A 21,814-nucleotide genomic window follows, 5' to 3' on the forward strand; every position below is an offset into this window, starting at 1 on the left:
CGCCAACACAAAACAGTTCTTTTTCCACATAAAGGAGTTGAAAGTTAATTTATTGAGGTTTTCTTTGACATGAAGGTACAGGACATTTTCTTTCATAACAAATATACAAGAGCATGAACATTATGTAATTATTTATTACAGTGGATTACCCTTTAAACGCTGGTGTGTGCCTGAGGGAATCAATAACTTTCAAATGTAAAAATCTTTCTTTATTGTACACAGACACACCAAGGCAAACTGCTAGATTTAACCACATCTTCTTCATTTCCTTGTTTCCTTTATAAGTAACACAGTAGGTTTGCGTTTTTGTATTAAAAGGTCTTCTGTTGTTCCAGTTCTTTTTGTTTTTTCATCACAGTCCATATTTTGAGTTTTTGCTGTGTGCGTTTCTGTGTTTTACAGTTTTAGCTTTGTCTCTTTTGCCTCCATGGCTTTGGTGGCGAGTTGGGCACGCTCTGACAGCAATGCTGCTTTCTCTGGTGCTCCCTGGGACAGGATGCTCTTCAGGAGGAAGTGGTCAATGAAAAGCTTCAAGCCCTCCCTCAGCATTCCTAGCTTGGGAATTCCTGAAATCCTGGCAGAAGGGAAACAAAAAGAGTCACAGTTGACTTTCAAGGTGTGAGCTAATAGCAGTTTATAGAAGGTGGATGGTACAGCCATGTGGTATAGCTCTAACACATCTATGCCCCAGTGCAGCCTCACAGGGCTTTAGTCATGGCTGCAGTTCTTAATTTTGTTTTTCTTAACAGAGGTGCACCAGCAGTTCCTGGCAACAAACTCTGTGTGATGTCCGACTGCACCGATGTGAAAACCATAGCTCTGGTGACTTTACAGGAAGAAAGAGTTCCATGCACTCTACAGAGACAACCTTTCTAAATCAAATGGAGAAAACCCTAAACTATCCCCTGCTATGTGTGACATCACTCTCCTGATGTTGTGCAGCTCACCTTCCAAATATGCTGGCCAGCTCCTCGGGCTCAGTTTCTTTCAGCAGTTTGGTCAGCACCTGACGCAAGAAGCGCACTGTGGGCTTATCTAGTTCCCCAAACTCTATTACCTAAAGGCACAAACAGCAGAGGTTAATGCAAAGAATAGGTTTAAAGATTTAATCTGTAAAATCAACTAAATACATGTAATATATACATAATATTAATTACTTTGAGAATGGAGAGTGAGAGGCATTTCCTCTGAAGGAAGCAGGTGACCAGCTGGACCAGATTGTTAAAGGTGCTGCTGGAAAGGTTGGGCAGCTCCCTGAACTTGTCCCAGAGGCTGAACTGGAAAGTCATCTATGAGAAAGGAGAGAGGGTTTGAAGGAACAATTAAATCCAGAAACACACATATCATATAGTATTGTGTAAAAGAACAGGAATAGTCCTTCAGGCTTCTTGAAGAACATTCAAAGCCCTTCTTTGGATATTAGCTGGCTTTTATTTAATTTTTCTGTCAAGATGAACCCACGCTGCTGCTGTGGAGGCCAATCTATGACCGATAGAAAAACACACAGTGGGACGTTATCTAGGTATGCGTTTTCTGCATTGACAGTGTGTTTGGGATCATTTTTATGCTGAGAAATGAAGCTGGTAGCAATCAGATGCTTTCCAGATAGTACTGTATAGTGGAGCAAAATCTAACATGACCCCTAACACCACTGAAAACCAGCTCCAAACCATTTTTTTTCTTAAGAAGACGCCTTTTAGACACTGTTCATCTGCAGTATATAGTTTTTTTCTTAATGCCATTTCTTCTTTTGTCATTCACGTGTCCAGTTTACTTAAATTTTTAGGACACACTGCACATGATGCCTAAGTTTTTGGCCAATAGCGTTTTGTGATTCACCCCATCGGTGCGAAAAGAAAACTATTATAATCCTGTAAAACTGTTACCTTTGGCATTTCTGTAAATTCTACTAATGACAAAGAAATGGGAACAAATGATGCGTTTCTGCTTTTTTTATGCTTGAATGATTCATAAGCAAGTTTTAAGTGGGTTAAAAACACTTACAAGAACTTGACTGAAAATGAGTGAAAAAGCAGCCAATGACAAAAGATTCCCCAGAAAGCTCGGAGAACTATTGCTCAAGATCACTTTAAAATAAAAGACAAGTCTGGCTCATTGATGCAACACTATATCCGCAATACTGTCATCAGTGATTACCAAATTAAGCACCTTAAATAACCGACTCCTCTAAAGAGATAACCCTCTCATCGAGACCCAGTTTACATGTGAAAAGCAAACATTCCCACCAGCTCCGTTCTGGAGCTCTTTGATGAGGACAATGGTCACCAGTTTCCGATATGAGCTGCTGGCCTACATGACAGCAAAGTAGGAAGTGTGGTCTCAACGCCATTGTTTGTAATCACAGTTTGAGTCAAATCAGAAGCCAGAGGTGTCAGAGGCTCCCACACTGCAGAGGTGAACTGCAGGCCACACACAGATCACACACAGTTTGAGAGACCGGGTGGTCATATGCCCGTGCCAGGTAATTAAATCCCATAATAAACCCTTTTAAACTGATTATGCAAACTTACGAGACTTTTAAACTAAAATATAAGAAGGATTTACAGTATAATCTACCATAACCATTGATTGAACAAGCAGCACATGTCTTACATGGTTTTGCTAATAAGGCTACCTGGAAGCGACGGTCATGTGAGCAAAATTTCTCTCCCAGTATGACGTAAAAGGCGTTGAAGTTTTTCTCTTGGAGACAGCAGTCCATCAGAACATGAACAATCTCTCTCTCCTGCTTGTCCTTCAGACCCATCCTTTAAACATAGCAAATTAAAAATAAATAAAAATTTCAAATGGGCTAAACTACTCCAAAAACTGAAGAAAGAAACAGAGATGTGAGACGAAACAAACCTCAACAGCTTCTCAAATGCATCCAGGTAATCTTCACTGGTCATAAGCACACAGAAGATGTTCCTTCTGACATCGGTGTTCATCCTCTGTTTCCTGGCCAGCTCTAACACTTTGGCACTAAACTAAAAAAAAATAAAACAATGACAACAGTTATAGAACGATAAATGCTGCCATTACTGATGAAGCCATGCTTTCCTCGTACCTTATTTATTTGTTAATCATTGTCCCAACATAGCTGCAGGTTAAGACTTTGATGCAAAGCGGAAAATATATAAAAGGATTCAAATGGAGGGCTGTGATCATAGTACAGTTCCTGAAAATATTCTATAAAAAAGATAAACCGGCTAAATGTCGGACTCATGGGAATGTTGATGAACAGCATAGACGCAGAGTGGAAAGAAACTTGCTGCCTCCTTGGGGCCAACAGAGATACTGCTGCAGAAAAGCATTAATAAGAACTAAGTCCAGCCAACTTAGTGCAACTTACTTATTTTGAGTGCACGGTGCTTAGAATAACTTGATTTTTCTGAGTGAGCAATACTAAACGAATTAGTTCAACTGACATATGTCAATATAGATCAGCTGACATACATGACACATGCCAACTAACATATATGTCAGCTGACATATGGCCAATGTGTAACTTGAAATAATTCATTTAGTATTGTAACTGATATATATTGACATATATCTCAGTTGAACTAATTCATTTAGTATTGCTCACTCAGAAAAATCAAGTTATTCTAAGCACTGTGCGATCACAGAGAACAAGTTCCCCTAACTTGGCTATCTCAAGTCAACTAAGGCAACGAGTTTGGGTACTAATTTTTTGATTACTAGCAACTTATTCACGTTTACAGTGTCCAAATATGCTTAAGTGAAAGGAGGAAAAAATGTTATCTTAATTTGATCTGCCTAGAAGTGCACTAACGTTTTTTTAAGCACATGGCGAGGAAAATGGGAAAAAAAAAATGGTGGCAACCATCAGGTGGTCAGAATTACAGTGTCAAAATGTACACATTACATATTAGCTGCAGAAGGAAAATTTTAAATCCAGGAACTGTTGGAACTGAAAAAAAAAATCTATTAGTTTTCTTCTTGGAAGCGAGTAATTTAAAGGGTTTATTGTGGTAGCGTCATCATTGCTAGAATCTCCTCAGCTGTGCTCATGAGGAGGCCGTTCACTCCGAACATCGGGGTGTCCAAGAAAAACCTTGGGTTTGCACAGGGAGGCTTTACTGCTTCTTTATTAACTGTTCTCATGATCGAAGGAGCCAGAATGAAGTGGTGGAGCGGTTAAAATTCATGATAAACGCTGTCTCCTTTGCTTCTGCAAGGACAAAATTGACAGTTACCAAGTAATTATTCTAGGTAAATATTGTCTTATTCTGTTCATTGTCTTAACTGAACGCACACCCCAGATCTTACAAATAATATCCAAACTACTGGATGTGAAGCTACCTGTAAAACTGGTTATATCCTTGGATGTGTGTTTACTCTAGGTGAAGCGATCCATTGCTTCATCAGTGAAGAACACGCCAAGGCCACACACGGAAGATGGAAAATGTCACCTTTGAAAGGATCTGCGGCCCTCTTAGACGTCAGATCTGCTTCAAAATGATGATCCTTATAGGAATACGTTTAATTTCTAATTTAATAATGCTTCTGTCCAACTTGTTGTCTTTCATTTTTTTGTCATGAAAAAAAAATTTTAAAAAAATCAATATCCACCCCTCATATTGATCAGTTTTTGCTAACCAATACAATAATTCTTCTAAGGCATTAAGACAAACAGTCATTCTTTGAAAATCAATCAGTGCCTCCCACATGTTTTTCTACCATTTTTGAACACAGCAGACAGCCACGTTGAATTTTCATGGATATACACACATCTGAAGCAGATGTCTCACACTAATCCAGATGTGCTCCAGGCTGCCTAATTTAAACATGAGTGCTGCTATAATAATTTAATGTCTTCTGCAGCTCCGGTACTCTACCTGTCCTTGAGCAGGGCTTTGTTTTGTGGTTGTGTCCTCTTGCTTGCTGATCATGGGAGCGCCGCTCCACGATGAGCCGACAATCCACCAGCGGCCCACCTGCTCTGCTGCCAGGAGACTATCAAGAGAGACCCTCAGCTTCATGTCACTGCCCCCTGCGCTTCTGTGGATCTGAGCATCGCAAGGTGTTAGCCATGAGAAGACTCAGCTGGTTAACACCAGGTATATTAGTTGGTAATATTGTGACAGGATTCCTGAAGGTGTGAACTATTAAAGTAGAAGTTTAAGTCTATAAAAGTGGCACTCTGGGGCCACCTGGTGGTACAAGTGGAGGCTAAAAGAATGATTATTATGTTTAATAGGATTAAGTTCAGGCTTAGACTTATTTTTAATAATGCAGGTAATAAAATCAAATAAAATATGGCTTTCACCCACCAGACTCCGCTGCAGCTTCCTCAGTCTCTCCACAGGCTCGGGATCATAGCCAGGGATCTTCCTCATGTCATTGTTTTTCAATGCCATCATTGTTTCCAGCATGAAACGCACCTGAGGACGGGTTTTCACAAGTCAGAAATGCTTCTAAACTTGGTTGAGAAATCATGACACAGCATTGTGATCAGTTAGGAAATAAAACGTAATCTTGGTTTAAAAAAAACAAAATCTGATTTCATCTCCCTACCCTGGTTTGATCCTGAAACTTCGACCCCATATCGCTGGCCTTGCGTTGGGCTTCAGAGATGAGCTCCTTCAGAGCTAGAGGATCGTCCTTCCTCAGGGCGAAGCCGACATTCCTCAGCACAAACAGGACCAGCTCGATGTCCTTTTCTGTAAATGTTCCCACCAGCAGTTTTAGGATGTCGAAGATGAGGACGGAATGTACCACCTGGAAGTTATACAGGTGAGCAACGATGGCGATCAGGTTGTCGCACTCTTTGCCTCCACTCGGGTTCTTGTAGTGCTCGTCAAACTTTCGCACAACTGTCTCCAGAAAATGGGCTCCTACCTGCAAAAGGAGAGGATATATAAGATATGTGATCAACATGAGAGCAATATACAGCACTATGAAAAAGTATCTGCTTTTTTTCTGCTTTCCTGAATTCTTATTTCTTTACACATGCATTTTTCATGTGAAAGAAAATTTAATATGACAAAACACCTCGATCAGATTGAAGTCCAGACTCTGACTAGGCCACTCCAAAACCATCACTAGGTTTTTGCTGGTCTGTTTTGGATTATTGTCCTGCTGCAGAACCCAAGTGTGCTTGAGTATAAAGGCATGAACTGATTATGGCCAGTGTGTTTAATCTCAGCAGATTAATGATTTAATAAGAGGCTGCAAATACTTTTTCACCACATTTAGTTTAGATAGCATTATTTCCCTTAACAAATAAAATCATCATTTAAAAACTGCATTTTGTATTTTACTCGGGTTATCTTTGTTCAATATTAACATTTGTTTGATGATCTGAAACATTTAAGTGTGGAAAAATATGCCAAATAATAAAAAAGTGCCAAAAATTTAATATATGACAAGGTTTATAAACAAACCCAAATGTTTAAGCCAATAGCACATGGCTTAAAATATCAGCCTAATGTTTATAAAACTATATATAGTGCTACAGCGACTTCGACCAGGAGAAGATGTCGTCAGGTGGTGTTCAACTATTATCGGGTGTTTCTGAAAAACAACAGCCTCAGGTCGTTGGATCAGCAGTGATGGCCAGTCAGTGCCCATCTTCTCCTGGTCCCCAGTTACCCTCCTCCTGGTCCCCAGTTACCCTCCTCCTGGTCCCCAGTTACCCTCCTCCTGGTCCCCAGTTACCCTCCTCCCTCTTATTCTAGAGCCAACAAGAAGCTCTCTCGGCGGCCTCCTCTAACCTATGGATGGCTGCCTTTTTATCTCTTCCTGTTATTCCAAAAGCCGTGAGTGTGTTCCACTCAGACTGTGCAGGGAACCCCATGCATCCTACTTGGACTGGGAATAGCCAGGCCTACCACCCTCTGTTCCCTCTGTAGCTTGTTGGTGATGGAAGGGCGTAATAAACTGAGCGGAGCAAGGCTCCAATCTCCAAAGTTCAGCCCAAGTAATCTCACTTCATCCAGGTTCCTTGTGAACCCAGTGCTTTTGCCCAGGACACTCTACCTTCCTCCTCGAACTCCCGGATCTCAGCTTGAACCATGTCTCTCCTCTGTCTTGGATCAGATTTTACCCATTACTGGAAGTGAGTGGATCCGAATCCCTGACGCCCCAAGCAGGGGTTGCCAGTAACTTCTCTCAATTTCAGCATACTTTCTGCTTGTGCCACTGATGTGCCTGCTTTTGCATCCAGCTATTGTAGTGACTCCTGTGTCAGTCACCTTGTTATCAGTCAAGTCTCTAAGGAGCATTACAACCCTGCACATTGCCACACTGAATTCCTCCACTATGGATGATAAACAAGAGTCTTTGTAGCATGCCATGCTGGAATAGCCAGACCTTAAATTTGCCTGGTAGGCCTGAGTTTAATATTTATGTTTTATGTCATTTAGAGAATGACGTAGACCAATCAAACTGACAGATAACAATCAGTGTTACAGATCCCCTTCCAATTTATTTAAAGGGTATTACTTTTCAACTGAGATGTGCAAAAGAAGCTAGCCAGTTAGAAAAACAGCCTCCTGTAAATAATCTAAGAGCTGATGTGAATCAGGTCAGTGGTTTTTATTTCTCACACACACCAGCAACCGTGTTAACGCTTCTATCTATGTACCAGATCTGAGCATCTCCACAAGTTTACAGGAAGTAAAACCAGCCTACAAGCCATATTTTAAATACCTCTGTGTCTATTTGAAAATTTCTGGCAGACCATAAACCTCAAATTGAGGGCTCAAAGGAGGGGGTCTTACCTCCAAGCCCACAGCATGATGGAGGATGCTGACAAGCAGGATGTGCTCCATCAGTAATCTGTCTGGCATCAGGGTCGGGGTGACGCAGGCTGCTAGCAGCAACTCTGTCAGGGTGTCGTTCATGTCCTTCCTGCTGGAGCTCATATACAGCTCCTCTAGCTGACCGCAGATGGATGACATGTTGGGCTCGCTCAACCTGAGGATGACAAAACAACAATGAACTGTGCAGAATTTAAATAACTTACATTAGTTTTTCCTATGTGTGGGAATTTAAACTACCTACTTCTTTCAGTACCTGCATCTAACTAACCAGGTAACAAGCAAGAGGCTTCCACTGAATAATTCCTGAAGTGATTAATTAATATTTTATAAAATGTTTGTTTGCTTCTAATAGTTGGTTGCAGAAAAGTCTCTGTATAAAACCTGGATTAAAATCCATCAAAATGACCCATTTATAAATTTAAAACCATGAGTAAGTATTACTAAACTAAGACAAACCACCTATGGCTCATATTCTACACTGGAGTCTGTAGGTGATAGTTAGAAAACACTTAAAAGCAAATAAAGTGCTGTATGAATGTGTGTAAACGACTGAACGTGGGTTGTAGTAAAGGGTTAGAGCTATACGAGTACCTGTCCTACCTATGCCTAAGATGAGCTTTGTAGGCTTCTATCAATATTCTCAGTTAGCTGTAGCCAAGTTTTACATTTTGTTTTTAAAAGGGGGAGGGGTGTTTTCAGCCTTTATTGGACATAACAGTCAAGAATACACAGGAAAGTAGGGAGAGCAGGGGGGAATGACCCTCAGGAAATGGACCAGGTCCAAATTGAACGAAGTCCCTGCAGCCTTTCGATATACGGGTCACCTGCTCAACCAGTGGAGCTATAACGTCGCACATCAGTTATTATTTAACTATTTTAGCTGTTATATGTTGTTGGTCCAAGAAGTCAGCGACAGAAAATTCGTTCTTATTTATGATCTAGGTCTCATTATTTTGGACAGTGATTGCAGTTTTATCATATCAATAGGTTCGGGCCCTCAGATTTGCTCAGTGTTTGCAACCCAGTCAGACCTCTCATGTCATCAGCTGCAGATCTTTTAAGCCTTCCCAGAGTTAGAAGGTGTGGTGAAGCTGCTTATAGGTACTGTGGTCCTGTTCTTTGGAACAAGCTGCTAGCTTTCATAGATTTGGTTCTTATATAGCACTTTTCTACTCTACCTGAGCACTTTATATATGCCTCATTCACCACTTTAAATTATTTCTATCTAACATTGACCCTCTGATGAATTCATCTGAGAGCAACTAGAGGTTTACATCTTGACCAACAATGCAGACTGAAGCAGCCAGTGATTGAATCACCAACCATCTGATTAGTAGGTGACCTGTTCTACCAGACATTTACAGCCATGTATTTAAAAAAAAAAAGACCCAAAATCAATTGATTCATATAATGAAATGTGCTATATAAATAAAATTCCCATTGGGGGATCGACTTCATTGTGTTACCTGTTCATCAGACCTTTCACGTTCCTCTTCAGTTTTTCTAGCTCAGCTTTGCGTTTATCATCTCCCATGTTACGCAAATGAGGTGGCACGTACTTGCCACTTGTGGAGGTGACCTTGACATTGTAAGAATTAGTTTATTATTAGATTAATAGATCAGTAAGCAAGATTATCTAATGAAGTGATAGAAACAACCAGATATTACATATATCTGCACTCACAGTCTCCGTTTTTGTATCGGGAGCGTCTGTTTCTTCCTCTGTTTCCCCTTCTTTTTCATCTTCTGAATCAGGCCCGCCACTATCATTAAGCCCCTCCTGGTCATCCTCCATTTCCTCATCTTCATCCGCTTCCTCTTCATTAGACATGTCATCATCTTCATCTTCACCGTCATCATCAATGTCATCATCGCTGCCTTCACTCGCCATCTCTCCTTCAGATTCCGGGTCCTCGCCTGACCCCTGAGAGTCATCTAGCTTTTTAAAGTTCTCTTTGGCTGTTTCCATGTCAACATCATCATCTTCATACAAGCCCACAGCTGATGATCCAGAGTCAAGCACCCCAAGGATGTAATCAAGTCCATCAGCCACAAAAGACTGAGGGAGACTTTTTTTGTTTTTCCTTTTATTTAATCCAAGACATCGCTCCAGCTTCTTTATTTCTCTGTCCTCTTGTTCATTTGCCTCCATAAGTGCCAATTTTCTTGTTTCCTGAAGCTTATTGACTCGCTTGCCTTTCTTGGAAGGAGGTGGTGTCTCAGACTTGTCTGACTTGTCTTTAGGCTCGCTTGGATGCGACTTCGACCCTTCCTTCTTTGTTTTCTCCATTTTCTTTTTCTGCGTGTGTGGTTGTTGATGCTTGTCAGCCCCTTTTTTCGGGTTTCCTTCATCACTTGGGGGCAGAGAGACGGTGTTTTTGCCCTCGTAGTGACTTTTCATTTTGGCTTTTTTCATTTTCCGCTTTTCCTTGCGTAGTTCCTTTCGACTCTTCTTTTTCACAAATCTCAACCTCTGGTCACTCTCCGCTTCTTCCGAGCCACCTTTGCTTTTAAGGAAAACATCCACTGCCTCCCTGTACTTCTGTAACACGGCATTGCCTTTCTTCTTATTCTTCGTCTTACCTTTATGCTTCCAGTTCCCTTTCATTTCTACGAATTCAACGGTAGCTAGCTTAGAGATAGCTTAGCCTGTAAACTGCTACAAGCACACAAAATAAAAGAAACTGAACTATTCTGATCATATAAATACCTTACAATGCACATGGGCCTCCATGAGGATGACCCAGAAACACGTGACCTTTCCCTTCCAGGGCAGCTGATGACGTATTTTATTTTGGGGCGGTTTTTCGGGGGTGGTTTACGTCGCTCCGATGTAAACTGTCTTTAACCAGTCAGAGCAGTCTATGCAGAACAGTATAGACGAAGCAGGAGGAGTTGCTACCCTGGTTGCTGTCAGTTGTACAGGCGAGAATGTAGGGACTCAGTAGCTTTAATTGTTCTTGCAATATGAAGAATGGAAGAAGACGATGTGACTATTAGAGAGCAGAATTTCCACAGCCAAGTTCGGGAGTACATCGTAAGTAGCGGAGCGGCTAGTCGAGCCTAGCTCGCTAACGGTTGCTAGCGTTAGCTTTGCCTGTCAGTTTGACTCGGCAGTATTCGTTTAAGCTTGATATTGTATTTTAAGACCCACTTAAAAAATGTAAAAAGAAACAATGAAATTTGATGCCCGGTTATGTCACACACCAAGTTGGGTTTAAATATAAAAAAGCGCGTGAACCCGCTAATTAACACGAGCTTCCGTTAACGCTAGCTGCCACCAAGTTAATCACAGGAGAACTTGGCTAACCCACTATATGATGTTATTTGGCATGTAAACATCCCCACGGTTAAGTAGAGGTATCTGTAACTGTGGCATTGACAAAATGTCAGGGTTCTGTCTAATTCAAGCTTTGTGTGTCGCATATGTTTCAAATCAGGATGAAGTGTTTATGTTCTCGCTGCTTGATGCTCCGTTTAAAAACCGTACACTTTTTCGCAGTCACCATATCAGATTTTTATCGCATGATATTGTCGTAATACCTGGTCTTTACATTTTATCGTAGAGTTTGGCTGCAAAGATAAGCTATACTTTATCTTTAAAGTTGGGTAATCTTTGTGTTACAGAAGCCACCATATGACACGTAATCTGTACAAACTAGTTTAAATTAAATAAATTAAAATTTAGTACAGAGTAACCGTATCAGATTTTGACTGCAGGTTTATCCTGCTCACCAGATGATATTGATAATTATAGTGATATCTTTGTGGAAAAATCCATCTTCACTCATGATGTGTTTATTAATATAAGTTATATTATACAGTGGTTTATTGTAGTTTTTTTAAAAGATAGAAATAACAGGAAAAATGCACCTGCTTTTGTTAAGTGAGGCATGAGGACTAATCATGATTACATTCATAGTCACTCGTCATAGCTCCATTTTGAGCATAAAACCTCTGTTTAATATGTTTTTATTTTTAAACACAGTACCATTATGTTCTTTTTACCTCCCAGCTGTAAAAGGCTGATGGGGTATTATCATCACCTGAGTGGGTAGATGTTGTTGACAAGCAAGTGTGTGACTGCGATAACTCAAGGCGGCATAGGAGTTTGAAATTAATACTACAGGTGTAGCTAAAAATCTCAGACAAGTTTGAATGTCAGTGACCTCAACCTCAAGGTCAGAGGTTAAGTTGTTTTTTGAAAATCTTGTGAAAGCGATAACTTGAGAAGAAGGTGGCGTAGGATTTTCTAATTGACACCATACATGTATCTACTAGGAGGCTGAGGGGTAGCACTGGCGTCCACCAGTATTTCTAAAAACGATCATCAGTCAATATCGGTGTAATGCCACATCCCAGTGTAGACCGTCCATCCATTTTCTTCTGATTATCCAGTACAAGGGGCGGGGTACACCCTGGAAATGTAACCAGTTTGTCTCATATGTCATTCACTGTGTAATTAGGGGTGATTAAATCCCATTATATGATCATTTAAAGCCTTCCTGCTTTAGTAGAATTAACATTGTTAATGTTTTGATAGTTATATCTATGCATTTTATGTAGAAGACCATTTTGTTGACATGTTACAGTCTGTTGAATTTGGCAAATAATATAAAGGTGATTTGTGACAATGCAATATGCATGTATGTTAGGTTCTTATCGGAGAGATGTTTCCCCACTGCAACGGTACATTCTGTCTTTCAAGAAACTATCTAATGCAATCACCAGCCATCTAAATTAAATTAGAGTTCAGTGGTCCCTGGGACCTAAAGGCTGCTTGAATAGTTACCAGTCAAGACTGTCTACTGACTTTTCATCCAAAATAAGGTTTTTATAAACGTTCTACCACTGTATTTGCTGTTGCAGATTTCTTCCATAGATTTCAAATTTGGATTTCCTTGAATGTCATATCTCTCTCGTTAAGTCTCTCTTTCTGTGTGTTAGAAACTGTCCATAGTAACTTTTAAGCTCACAATACAAAAAATATAGCATTGCTAAGTAACACAACCACCTAATTTATTCATGTGGCAGTTATCTTATCAGCAGTGTGTCACCTGTTCTTTTTTACACAGCATACGGTAGAAGCTGTTTAATTTCATTTAGATGTATCAATACAAAGTTTGTCCAGCAGAGTGGCTCTAGACTTACCTATTTGTGAAATGCTTTGCTAGAAACTCCATTTCTTTTTTTTAAAACAACTTTAATATACTGTCTATCAGTGTTTTTCCAAAATTAGCCTTTGGGTATACAGTTTCCTGTCTTTTCTCATTGAATTGTGGTGTCTTGATGTCTCCATAGCTCTAGGTGGGAGAAAAAAAACAAATAAAAGAAAACTAAAAGAGTAAAAAAGGTTTCAGTTTTCAGAGGTTTAGAGTAAGTCTCCTTAATTATTCCTGTCAGAATCTTGTGTAATATAGAGACTATCAGATATCTCAGCACTAAGCAAGGCCAACATCTGAGCTTTAGCTTGCACATTTTGTCCTGAGCCTGTACGCCTGGATGTCAGTATCTTATATCAACAACTGCAAATCGTTCTGTGTGATGGATTAACATCAGTGTATCATTTCATCTTGATGTCTGTGGTGAGTCAGCTTATGGATGGATTTTTTTAATTTAAATTTTTTATACAGGTGCCAGGCGACTGATATTTTCCAGTTATTGTGTGTACTTGTTTTGCAGTTGGGGTTACTGTAGGTTAGGCTTAAAGTCAGTAAACATCTCTCAGTGACAGGACCTCATGTTCTCATCAGGCCCTAACTGGGAATCATTTTTCTTCCACAATGAAACCACTTGTAAATAATAATGCAAAAATTCTGTGCCTATGTTTAGCAAGAATGTAGAAAATTAGGTTACTGAGAAAAATCAGGTTAGAGTTGAATAATTTTGACCACAGTTCACACATGTTTTGGACAGTAATCATATTTCTTTGTCATCTCATCACAAAGCTTGTAGGTCATTATCAGGCTTTCACATTTTTTTGTAGACTATTAACCATTGTATTTTACAAAATAAAAAGTTTTATTATAATTGACGTCACAATCAGCCATTGTTTAGTAGTAGTTATTATAATAATAATAATAATAATAATAATAATAATAATAATTATTATTATTATTATTATTATTATTATTATTATTTTATGAGATTGTTACCATTATGAGAAAGTACTTTTTACTACTTAAGTTTCTGAAAAGGCTGGTCTTTTTCAGTATATTCATCTGTGATGCTAAACCAAAATCATATTCTTCCATTATTAAATACCCAGACTAGTGACACTTTAACCAAAAGGAGGGACAAATTATTAATTTCACCAGTTTATTCTGGTTTATTGCTAATGTTTTTGCCTTGTGGTGGTCATCACAGCATTAGGAAAGATCCTTCCCTTGTCTAATAAGCATCTTTCTGATAATCTGGCAATAATTAAAGTTTGGAAATGTGTTAGAGAAGTCTGAAGATAACGCTATTTAAGGTAATGCACACATCAAAAACACACTCAAGCTAATGGTATACAGTACTGCCCAGAATGTACCTCTGTTAATAATATTGTTTTTAATAACTTAATCTGCAAAATAGATGGATATTTCAGGTTTTTGTCTCTGAAATCAAACTACTCCTGAATGAGTTTTATTGCCACAGTACATGAAAACAAGTTGATTATTTATCTGTTAAGCCCCTTTTAGCGGGGAAAAAGGTATTGCTGTTCTTCCGTTCAAGCCAATTTCCACCAATTTGGTAACATAGGATTGTAATGCTGAAACGATTGTTGTGCCAAATTCTGTTTTTCAAAAAAGCTTATTTTTCCCTCTCAGCACATCTTTTTCCTTTACTTTTGCCCTCCTTAAAGGTCAAAATTCACTTCCGGCAAGCCTGTGGGAGGTTTCTTTCACCTCACATGAAAAGGCATTTTCCCTTGTTTTATGGCCCCTAAATTCTGTTGAATTGGCCAAAAATAATTGACGTTATGGATTTTGCCCCAGTGAGTGAATGTATAAAATAAGTTTTTGGAAATGGTTTGCAACCTGGTTAAATGACGTCCCCTTGTCAACACTCGCTGATTTTTCCTTTACATAGAATGCAAATTTAAAAAATTTTTTTGAGGGAAAATGGATTGATAAGAAGGGTAGTAGCACTGGCGTTCACTGCTGTGCCTGAAAGTTGCTGTTATCTCCTCAGAGACTGCTGTGTCTTTGTGTCTGTGCTGCTTTATCAGCTCTGTGCACCTGATGATGTCTTGTTCAGGGTTTGCCACTTTGTGGACATCATTCGGCTTGCACCAGCATCACTACAGAATTTATAGCTAGAAACATATGAGCAGTCTTTCATTTGATAGGGGACTGCATATGATAGGAAAAATGTTTTCGTTGCTGCTGTCACATTATGACATTTGGCATTTCTTATTATGCCAGTTTGCCTGTCTGTGTTGTGTATGTCCGCCTGGCATCTGGTTGAATCCTCTCATAACCCCAGCTCGGCCGCAGTGAGCTATGTGGTGTTGACAGGGTGCAAAGTGCTGAAGTGGGAGCTTCTAAGATTAGTTGCGTCCTGGTCACTGTCACAGGAGAAGAAGGGAATGTGGAAAGTGATCTTTCTGTGGCTTGTTTTGAGGCTGTGGTTATCTAATTTGTGGACCACTTTGCATGTAGCTTCGACCTAATTAGTGTCATCAGACAAATAAGAGCAACAATGCAATTCTCACTTTCCTACTTTAATCGAATAAATGGGTCATATTAAACATCTTAGTTGCCACTGTTAATGTGCTATCATGTGGTTGCAATTAAGGTTTCTGCATAAACTTTGCAACTGACATAAGGGACATGCACAATTGAGTTGCAGTAATCATTTACTGGTACACAAAAAAAGTAAATTGCTCAATATTAGAGCATGAGAAGTTATTGACTTGCTTTAATGCAAAATGCAAAATTGCTTTTATGCAAATAATTAGAGGTTACACCATTACAACTAAAAGTTACCTTGTGTGAGCTCAGAATATGTTGGTCATTGTAAGAAATCTGCCATTGCTGTTAAACGGCAGTCTTGATCTTTTAACATCCACACCGTTTAGTCCATTCATATCAGACTCTGGTTTGTTTTTCCTTTTGGTGCAGTTCATTTGTGAACACGGTAATCGCTTTTGGGTGTGGACCAAAACAACTGGTCTCCTGAGGTGGTCTCAGTCTCAGTTCCAAAGAAACTCCAGAGTGACGTGTAGGCTACAAGTTTGAGCTAAATGCCTTCTTATAGCCAGCTATTCTTTGCGGCAGACACCATAGACAGTCGAGTTTTGCCTAAAATATTATTCAGATAAATACAAATGTTGGGATTGAAGTCTCCTTTGTTATCTACTAGTTCAGAACACATCAATTTCTTCCTGTATTTACTTCTGTTGATCCTATTATTTTACAGTATTGGGAGAGATGGTCAAGCCTGATAATGCCTTGGATATAAATGAATTCCCAGTGTGTTCCTCAGAGTGGGGGAGCACAGCTTGTACATTTAACAGTGGTATCGCAGTAAAGCTCTGAGAAGAAGGTTTTGATCTTTCAACTTCATCATATAAAAACACAATAACTACTCTGTACCTAAGACCACGTATTACTGATTTTGAGCTGCACACAATGGTATTAGCATTGTATATACAGCATATGGTGTAAGAAATACTTTGACAATCCTTTTAATACCTAAGTGTGTCATAGTCTTAATGTGGGATATTTTGGGGTTTAAAATCTGCTGGGTGGATGGTGCATATGGTGTCTCCAATGTGCTGATTCATCCCTTGTCATAATAAATCCTGCATTAAAATTCTTGTGATGTTGTTTCAGATTTGCTTCCTCCTGTTTGCCGTCCTCTACATCGTGTCCTACTTCATCATAACCAGATACAAGAGGAAGAGTGGTAAGTGCTGTGCAAAATGTGAGTTCAGACTAAAATTCTCGCCTGTCTGTAACATGTAAAAAGCAGCGCTGTGTCTGCGGTGAAACGATTCTCACACCAAGCATAACAGAGGTTTGCTTATTTTGTCATTTATGCTGTGTTTGCTCACACTCAGAACCCATGATTTTTACAGCCAAGGATACTATAGTTGTTTGCTTTGGGTCACACCCACGCCTGAACACAGCCTGCTTTGTGTTGGAAGGGCTGTGGCCACATTAATCCACTTGGTCACAAAAGCTGTTAGGTTAATGCTGACATAACTTGTCCTGTGAGGTTGATAACTTCAGCTACGTCACCTAAAACATTGATTGTAACCTGTGTGACAAACAAGGAGATAAGAACAAGAAGAAAAGAAAAATACAAACATGTAGCACAAAAATAGTCATGTAGATAATGTGAACTCTTTCCCATTTTCCCAAGGCTAATATAGTTTGTCCAGGTCACCCAGCCTTACCTTGTCTTATTTTAAAAGTAGACCACTTCACATCAGAAATCCCTTCTGGAGATTTAAACTGTAGAAAACTAGGCTGCACCCAGTGGTTTGGGTTTTGGGTTATAGAGCAAATAATGTGTGAGTATTTTAGCTTCCATCATCAAATTTTTTTATTTTTTTTATTTTTTTGCTTTAGATAATAGAATCAGAGATTTGATTCAATTGAATTTTCTTTATATAGTGCCAAAGCATTAGCACAAGTCTTCTCAAGGTACTTAACATGATAAGGTAAGCACTTGCAACAGTGTAGAGGAAAAGCTCTTTTAAAACAGGAAGAAGGCTCAGATAGGATGTGTGACCATGTGCATCCAGCTGTTTACTGTCAGTGGAGAATATCAACACTTGTATGGTTGTAAAAAGCATTATTAGTACGGTACAGGTCCAAGGGTTATTCTGGTTCTGGGTGGGACTTCTTTGGATTGCCTTGTTACGCTTAACCATTTGTGACACAGAAATTTCCACTATCCACAATTAACTGAATCCCAAGGTAACAAAACTGGTACATAATATTTAAGGGTACAACATTCTTAGCCTGCTGTTTGACGTTTTTCCCCTGATGACGTATATAAAATCGATGCAGCCTCTTGTTTACTTGTTGGTTTGTGAAATGTTTTCGCTGACTCTTAGTGTTTTGACACTCAATGTGCCAAGTGAGGTATGGGTCTGACTGAAGGTGGAAGCTCATTGGCCGACGTTTGGTTTTTTGCAAAAAGTGAAGGCTGTTTGCTTTAGTTTTCAGACCTGGACGCATCCATTTTTTTTTCAGCTGTCTGAAATTTGTTCTGTATTTGTACTGATAGTTAATCATACATTTTGGTTTTGTATGGTGAGTAGAGAATATCAGATACTTTGAGCTATCTGTATGAAAGCGTTCATTATGTTATTATATCCATGTTGCTGTTTTTTTTTTTTTTTTTTCTCTTCTATGTTTGCCCAGAGTTTGTTTTTTGTCTTGTTTGTTTTTCGTAGTCTTCCTGTGCTCTCCTGTCTCTTCTCTTTTCCCCCACACTCCCCAACCAGGGGTGGCAGATACAGTGGGGCAAAAAAGTATTTAGTCAGCCACCGATTGTGCAAGTTCCCCCACTTAAAATGATGACAGAGGTCAGTAATTTGCACCAGAGGTACACTTCAACTGTGAGAGACAGAATGTGAAAAAAAAATCCATGAATTCACATGGTAGGATTTGTAAAGAATTTATTCGTAAATCAGGGTGGAAAATAAGTATTTGGTCACCTCAAACAAGGAAAATCTCTGGCTCTCACAGACCTGTAACGTCTTCTGTAAGAAACTTTTCTGTCCCCCACTCGTTACCTGTATGAATGGCACCTGTTTGAACTCATCATCTGTATAAAAGACACCTGTCCACAGCCTCAAACAGTCAGACTCCAAACTCCGCCATGGCCAAGACCAAAGAGCTTTCGAAGGACACCAGGAAAAGTATTGTAGACCTGCACCAGACTGGGAAGAGTGAATCTACAATAGGCAAGCAGCTTGGTGTGAAAAAATCAACTGTGGGAGCAATCATCAGAAAATGGAAGACATACAAGACCACTGATAATCTCCCTCGATCTGGGGCTCCACGCAAGATCTCATCCCGTGGGGTCAAAATGATCATGAGAACAGTGAGCAAAGATCCCAGAACCACACGGGGGGACCTGGTGAATGACCTGCAGAGAGCTGGGACCAAAGTAACAAAGGTCACCATCAGTAACACACTACAACGGCAGGGAATCAAATCCCGCAGTGCCAGACGTGTTCCACTGCTGAAGCCAGTGCATGTCCAGGCCCGTCTGAAGTTTGCCAGAGAGCACATGGATGATACAGCAGAGGATTGGGAGAATGTCATGTGGTCAGATGAAACCAAAGTAGAACTTTTTGGTATAAACTCAACTCGTCGTGTTTGGAGGAAGAAGAATACTGAGTTGCATCCCAAGAACACCATACCTAATGGGGCCATGTATCGTGAGATTTTGAGCCAAAACCTCCTTCCATCAGTGAGAACTTTGAAGATGAAATGAGGCTGGGTCTTCCAACATGACAATGATCCAAAACACACCGCCCGGGCAACAAAGGAGTGGCTCCGTAAGAAGCATTTGAAAGTCCTGGAGTGGCCTAGCCAGTCTCCAGACCTCAACCCCATAGAAAATCTGTGGCGGGAGTTGAAAGTCCGTGTTGCTCGGCGACAGCCCCAAAACATCACTGCTCTCGAGAAGATCTGCATGGAGGAATGGGCCAAAATACCAGCTACTGTGTGTGCAAACCTGGTAAAGACCTATAGTAAACGTTTGACCTCTGTTATTGCCAACAAAGGTTATGTTACAAAGTATTGAGTTGTATTTTTGTTATTGACCAAATACTTATTTTCCACCCTGATTTACGAATAAATTCTTTACAAATCCTACCATGTGGATTCATGGATTTTTTTTTTTCACATTCTGTCTCTCACAGTTGAAGTGTACCTCTGGTGCAAATTACTGACCTCTGTCATCATTTTAGGTGGGGGAACTTGCACAATCGGTGGCTGACTAAATACTTTTTTGCCCCACTGTAGCTGCCTCTCTGAATCTAAATTAAAATTAAGTTCTTTTTTCTCACCATCACCAATTGCTCTCTTGTAAGGGAATTATATGGTTGCTGGGATTTCCTGACATTGTGGGGTCTTTACATCATAATGTACCATAAAGTGCTTTGAGGAAACTGTTGTATTACAAAGCTGAAATGACCTGTGTTAGATTATGTTCTGCTGTACTTACATATACAGTGTAGTCTTTGCAGAGTCTATAGTCTGACTCAGGATTTCTCCTTGAAACTGAAGGACTTTTGTTTCCCTCTTTAGATGACCACGAGGATGAAGATGCTGTTGTCAACAGAATATCGTGAGTGTGGGATTTTGTTCCGTACAAAAATTTAAAAAAAATTCTTTATTTGTAGATGCTAACCATTAATTTTCTTAATTAAATTAAATGAATTTTCTGCAATTCAGAATTTACTGCGTCCAAATCAGTTAATTCATTTAATGTAGAAAGTAAGAAGAAGACGAGCTTAAGCAAAATAATCATTAATTACTAATAACCAGAAAAATGTTTTCATAAATTTGCTCCCCAACAATCTGTATGTTTCAAAAATGGTTTCATTTTCTAGACCAGTGATGAAGGTATCACATCACTCCAGCTAGGATCTTACATCCACCCTTCATTGTATGACTGCTGTCATCGCATTCGTCCTGCCTGCTTATTTCCAGCTGGAGGACATGGTACCTTAGGGTCCTGCGCACACAATAGATAGCATGCCTGATTAACATGCTTTTTTAGCAAACGGGTGTCGGGCCCACTGAGCAGCTGGTCACTGCCTTGGGCAGAGTCTGGACACTATATTGTGAAAAAATACCCAGTTTATGCCTTTTGTTGTTCGTGGACTAAGGCAAAGGTGGTGAAGGTTTAGTTTTATTTAAGTGGCTACTGATTCTAAATAAGCTAATATGTTGCTTGCTGGAAATGTTTATCCGTGTGACACACTCCCACTTGATGCAAGTGGCCTTTTTTTATTTTTATTTTTTTAGAATATACAATAATCTAAACTAATCTAATCTAATCTTTCAGTAAGTAAACGATTTTTCCTTTTGGTGTTGTTATGTGGAATTGCCCTAACATGAGTCTGTACGTGTGTCTATGTCTGTGTGTTGATTACATTTACAGATTGTACTTGTGCACCTTCACTCTGGCAGTGTCGGGTGGTGCCGTCTCCTTATTGCCTTTCTCAATCATTAGTAATGAGATCCTGCTCTCCTTCCCCCAAAACTACTACATTCAGTGGCTCAATGGCTCCCTCATTCACGGTCAGTAGTTCACACAGTTTATCCCAGTTTTCATTTTCTCTTTTTGTTTATGAAATACTTCACTGTAAAGAAAATTTGTCTTCCAGCGTATTTGATCATAATAACAGTCAGTTCAGCTTTTCACATTAATGTCAGGATAAAAAAGTTGTGCTCATTAACATTCTGTGTACATTACATTGGACTACTAACCACAGATGTGGTGTGAATGTGATCCAACCTCAGTCTGGATCAGCTACTAGTTGTACATTGCAAGTCTGAGGTTTAAAAAAAAAAAATTCTGTGATGCAGCAATGTACTATAGATGTGGTCTGTACAGGCTAGCATTTCTCCGTGTTCACCAGTCATCCAGAACACAGCATCTTCTATCTTCCATTTGTCTTTGTTGCTCCCACTCCACACACATCTGGCCATTAAGTAGACTGAACATTTTCACATGGTTTGTAGTGATGAAATTTGGTTTGCTTGGATTCTTCTTTTTGGAAAAAAAAAAACAAATTACGAATCGCCAACTAATTCGGACCAACATAAATGAACTGTAGGTGTGAAAATACCCTAAGAGTGTACTTATTGTGTTTTTGTGGAGTTCCTAGTAGAGATTAATATAAATCCAGACAATAGAGTTTTCTAAAACTAATTATAGTAATTCTCACTAAGTAATTATTTGGTGACTCATCAACATTAATAGCATCCGAACGGGATCTGTCTATAGAAGGAATGTCAACCTGGATCAGTGAAACTTGCCTTTCTGTCAGTGTTAAAGTT

At 39.5% G+C, this 21,814-nt stretch overlaps 2 protein-coding genes across 2 annotated transcripts in view; one reads left to right on the forward strand and one right to left on the reverse strand.

Moving 5' to 3' along the window:
* Positions 1–29: 29 nt before the first annotated feature.
* nom1 (nucleolar protein with MIF4G domain 1) lies at positions 30–10,398 on the reverse strand. The gene is made up of 11 exons (XM_085468247.1): positions 9,475–10,398; positions 9,257–9,369; positions 7,749–7,944; positions 5,542–5,865; positions 5,298–5,408; positions 4,863–5,033; positions 2,866–2,987; positions 2,636–2,768; positions 1,158–1,289; positions 948–1,057; positions 30–574 (listed from the first exon to the last, which is right to left on the reverse strand). Exons 1-11 carry the CDS (start codon positions 10,396–10,398, stop codon positions 397–399), a joined length of 2,514 nt encoding a protein of 837 aa, XP_085324373.1. The 3' UTR covers positions 30–396.
* Positions 10,399–10,764: 366 nt separating this feature from the next.
* lmbr1 (limb development membrane protein 1) overlaps positions 10,765–21,814 on the forward strand; it is a 41,672-nt gene continuing 30,622 nt past the window's right edge. The window contains exons 1-4 of the mRNA XM_085468248.1: positions 10,765–10,827; positions 16,613–16,685; positions 20,054–20,093; positions 20,913–21,052. Of these exons, the coding sequence (XP_085324374.1) occupies positions 10,765–10,827; positions 16,613–16,685; positions 20,054–20,093; positions 20,913–21,052 (316 nt within the window). The remainder of the gene's footprint in view (positions 10,828–16,612; positions 16,686–20,053; positions 20,094–20,912; positions 21,053–21,814) is intronic.

Source organism: Copadichromis virginalis, linkage group LG9 (assembly GCF_057382275.1).
Source record: "Copadichromis virginalis isolate Kocher_CV1m ecotype Utaka linkage group LG9, C_Virginalis_male_GT1.1, whole genome shotgun sequence".
In the NCBI taxonomy this organism is placed as follows: domain Eukaryota; kingdom Metazoa; phylum Chordata; class Actinopteri; order Cichliformes; family Cichlidae; genus Copadichromis; species Copadichromis virginalis.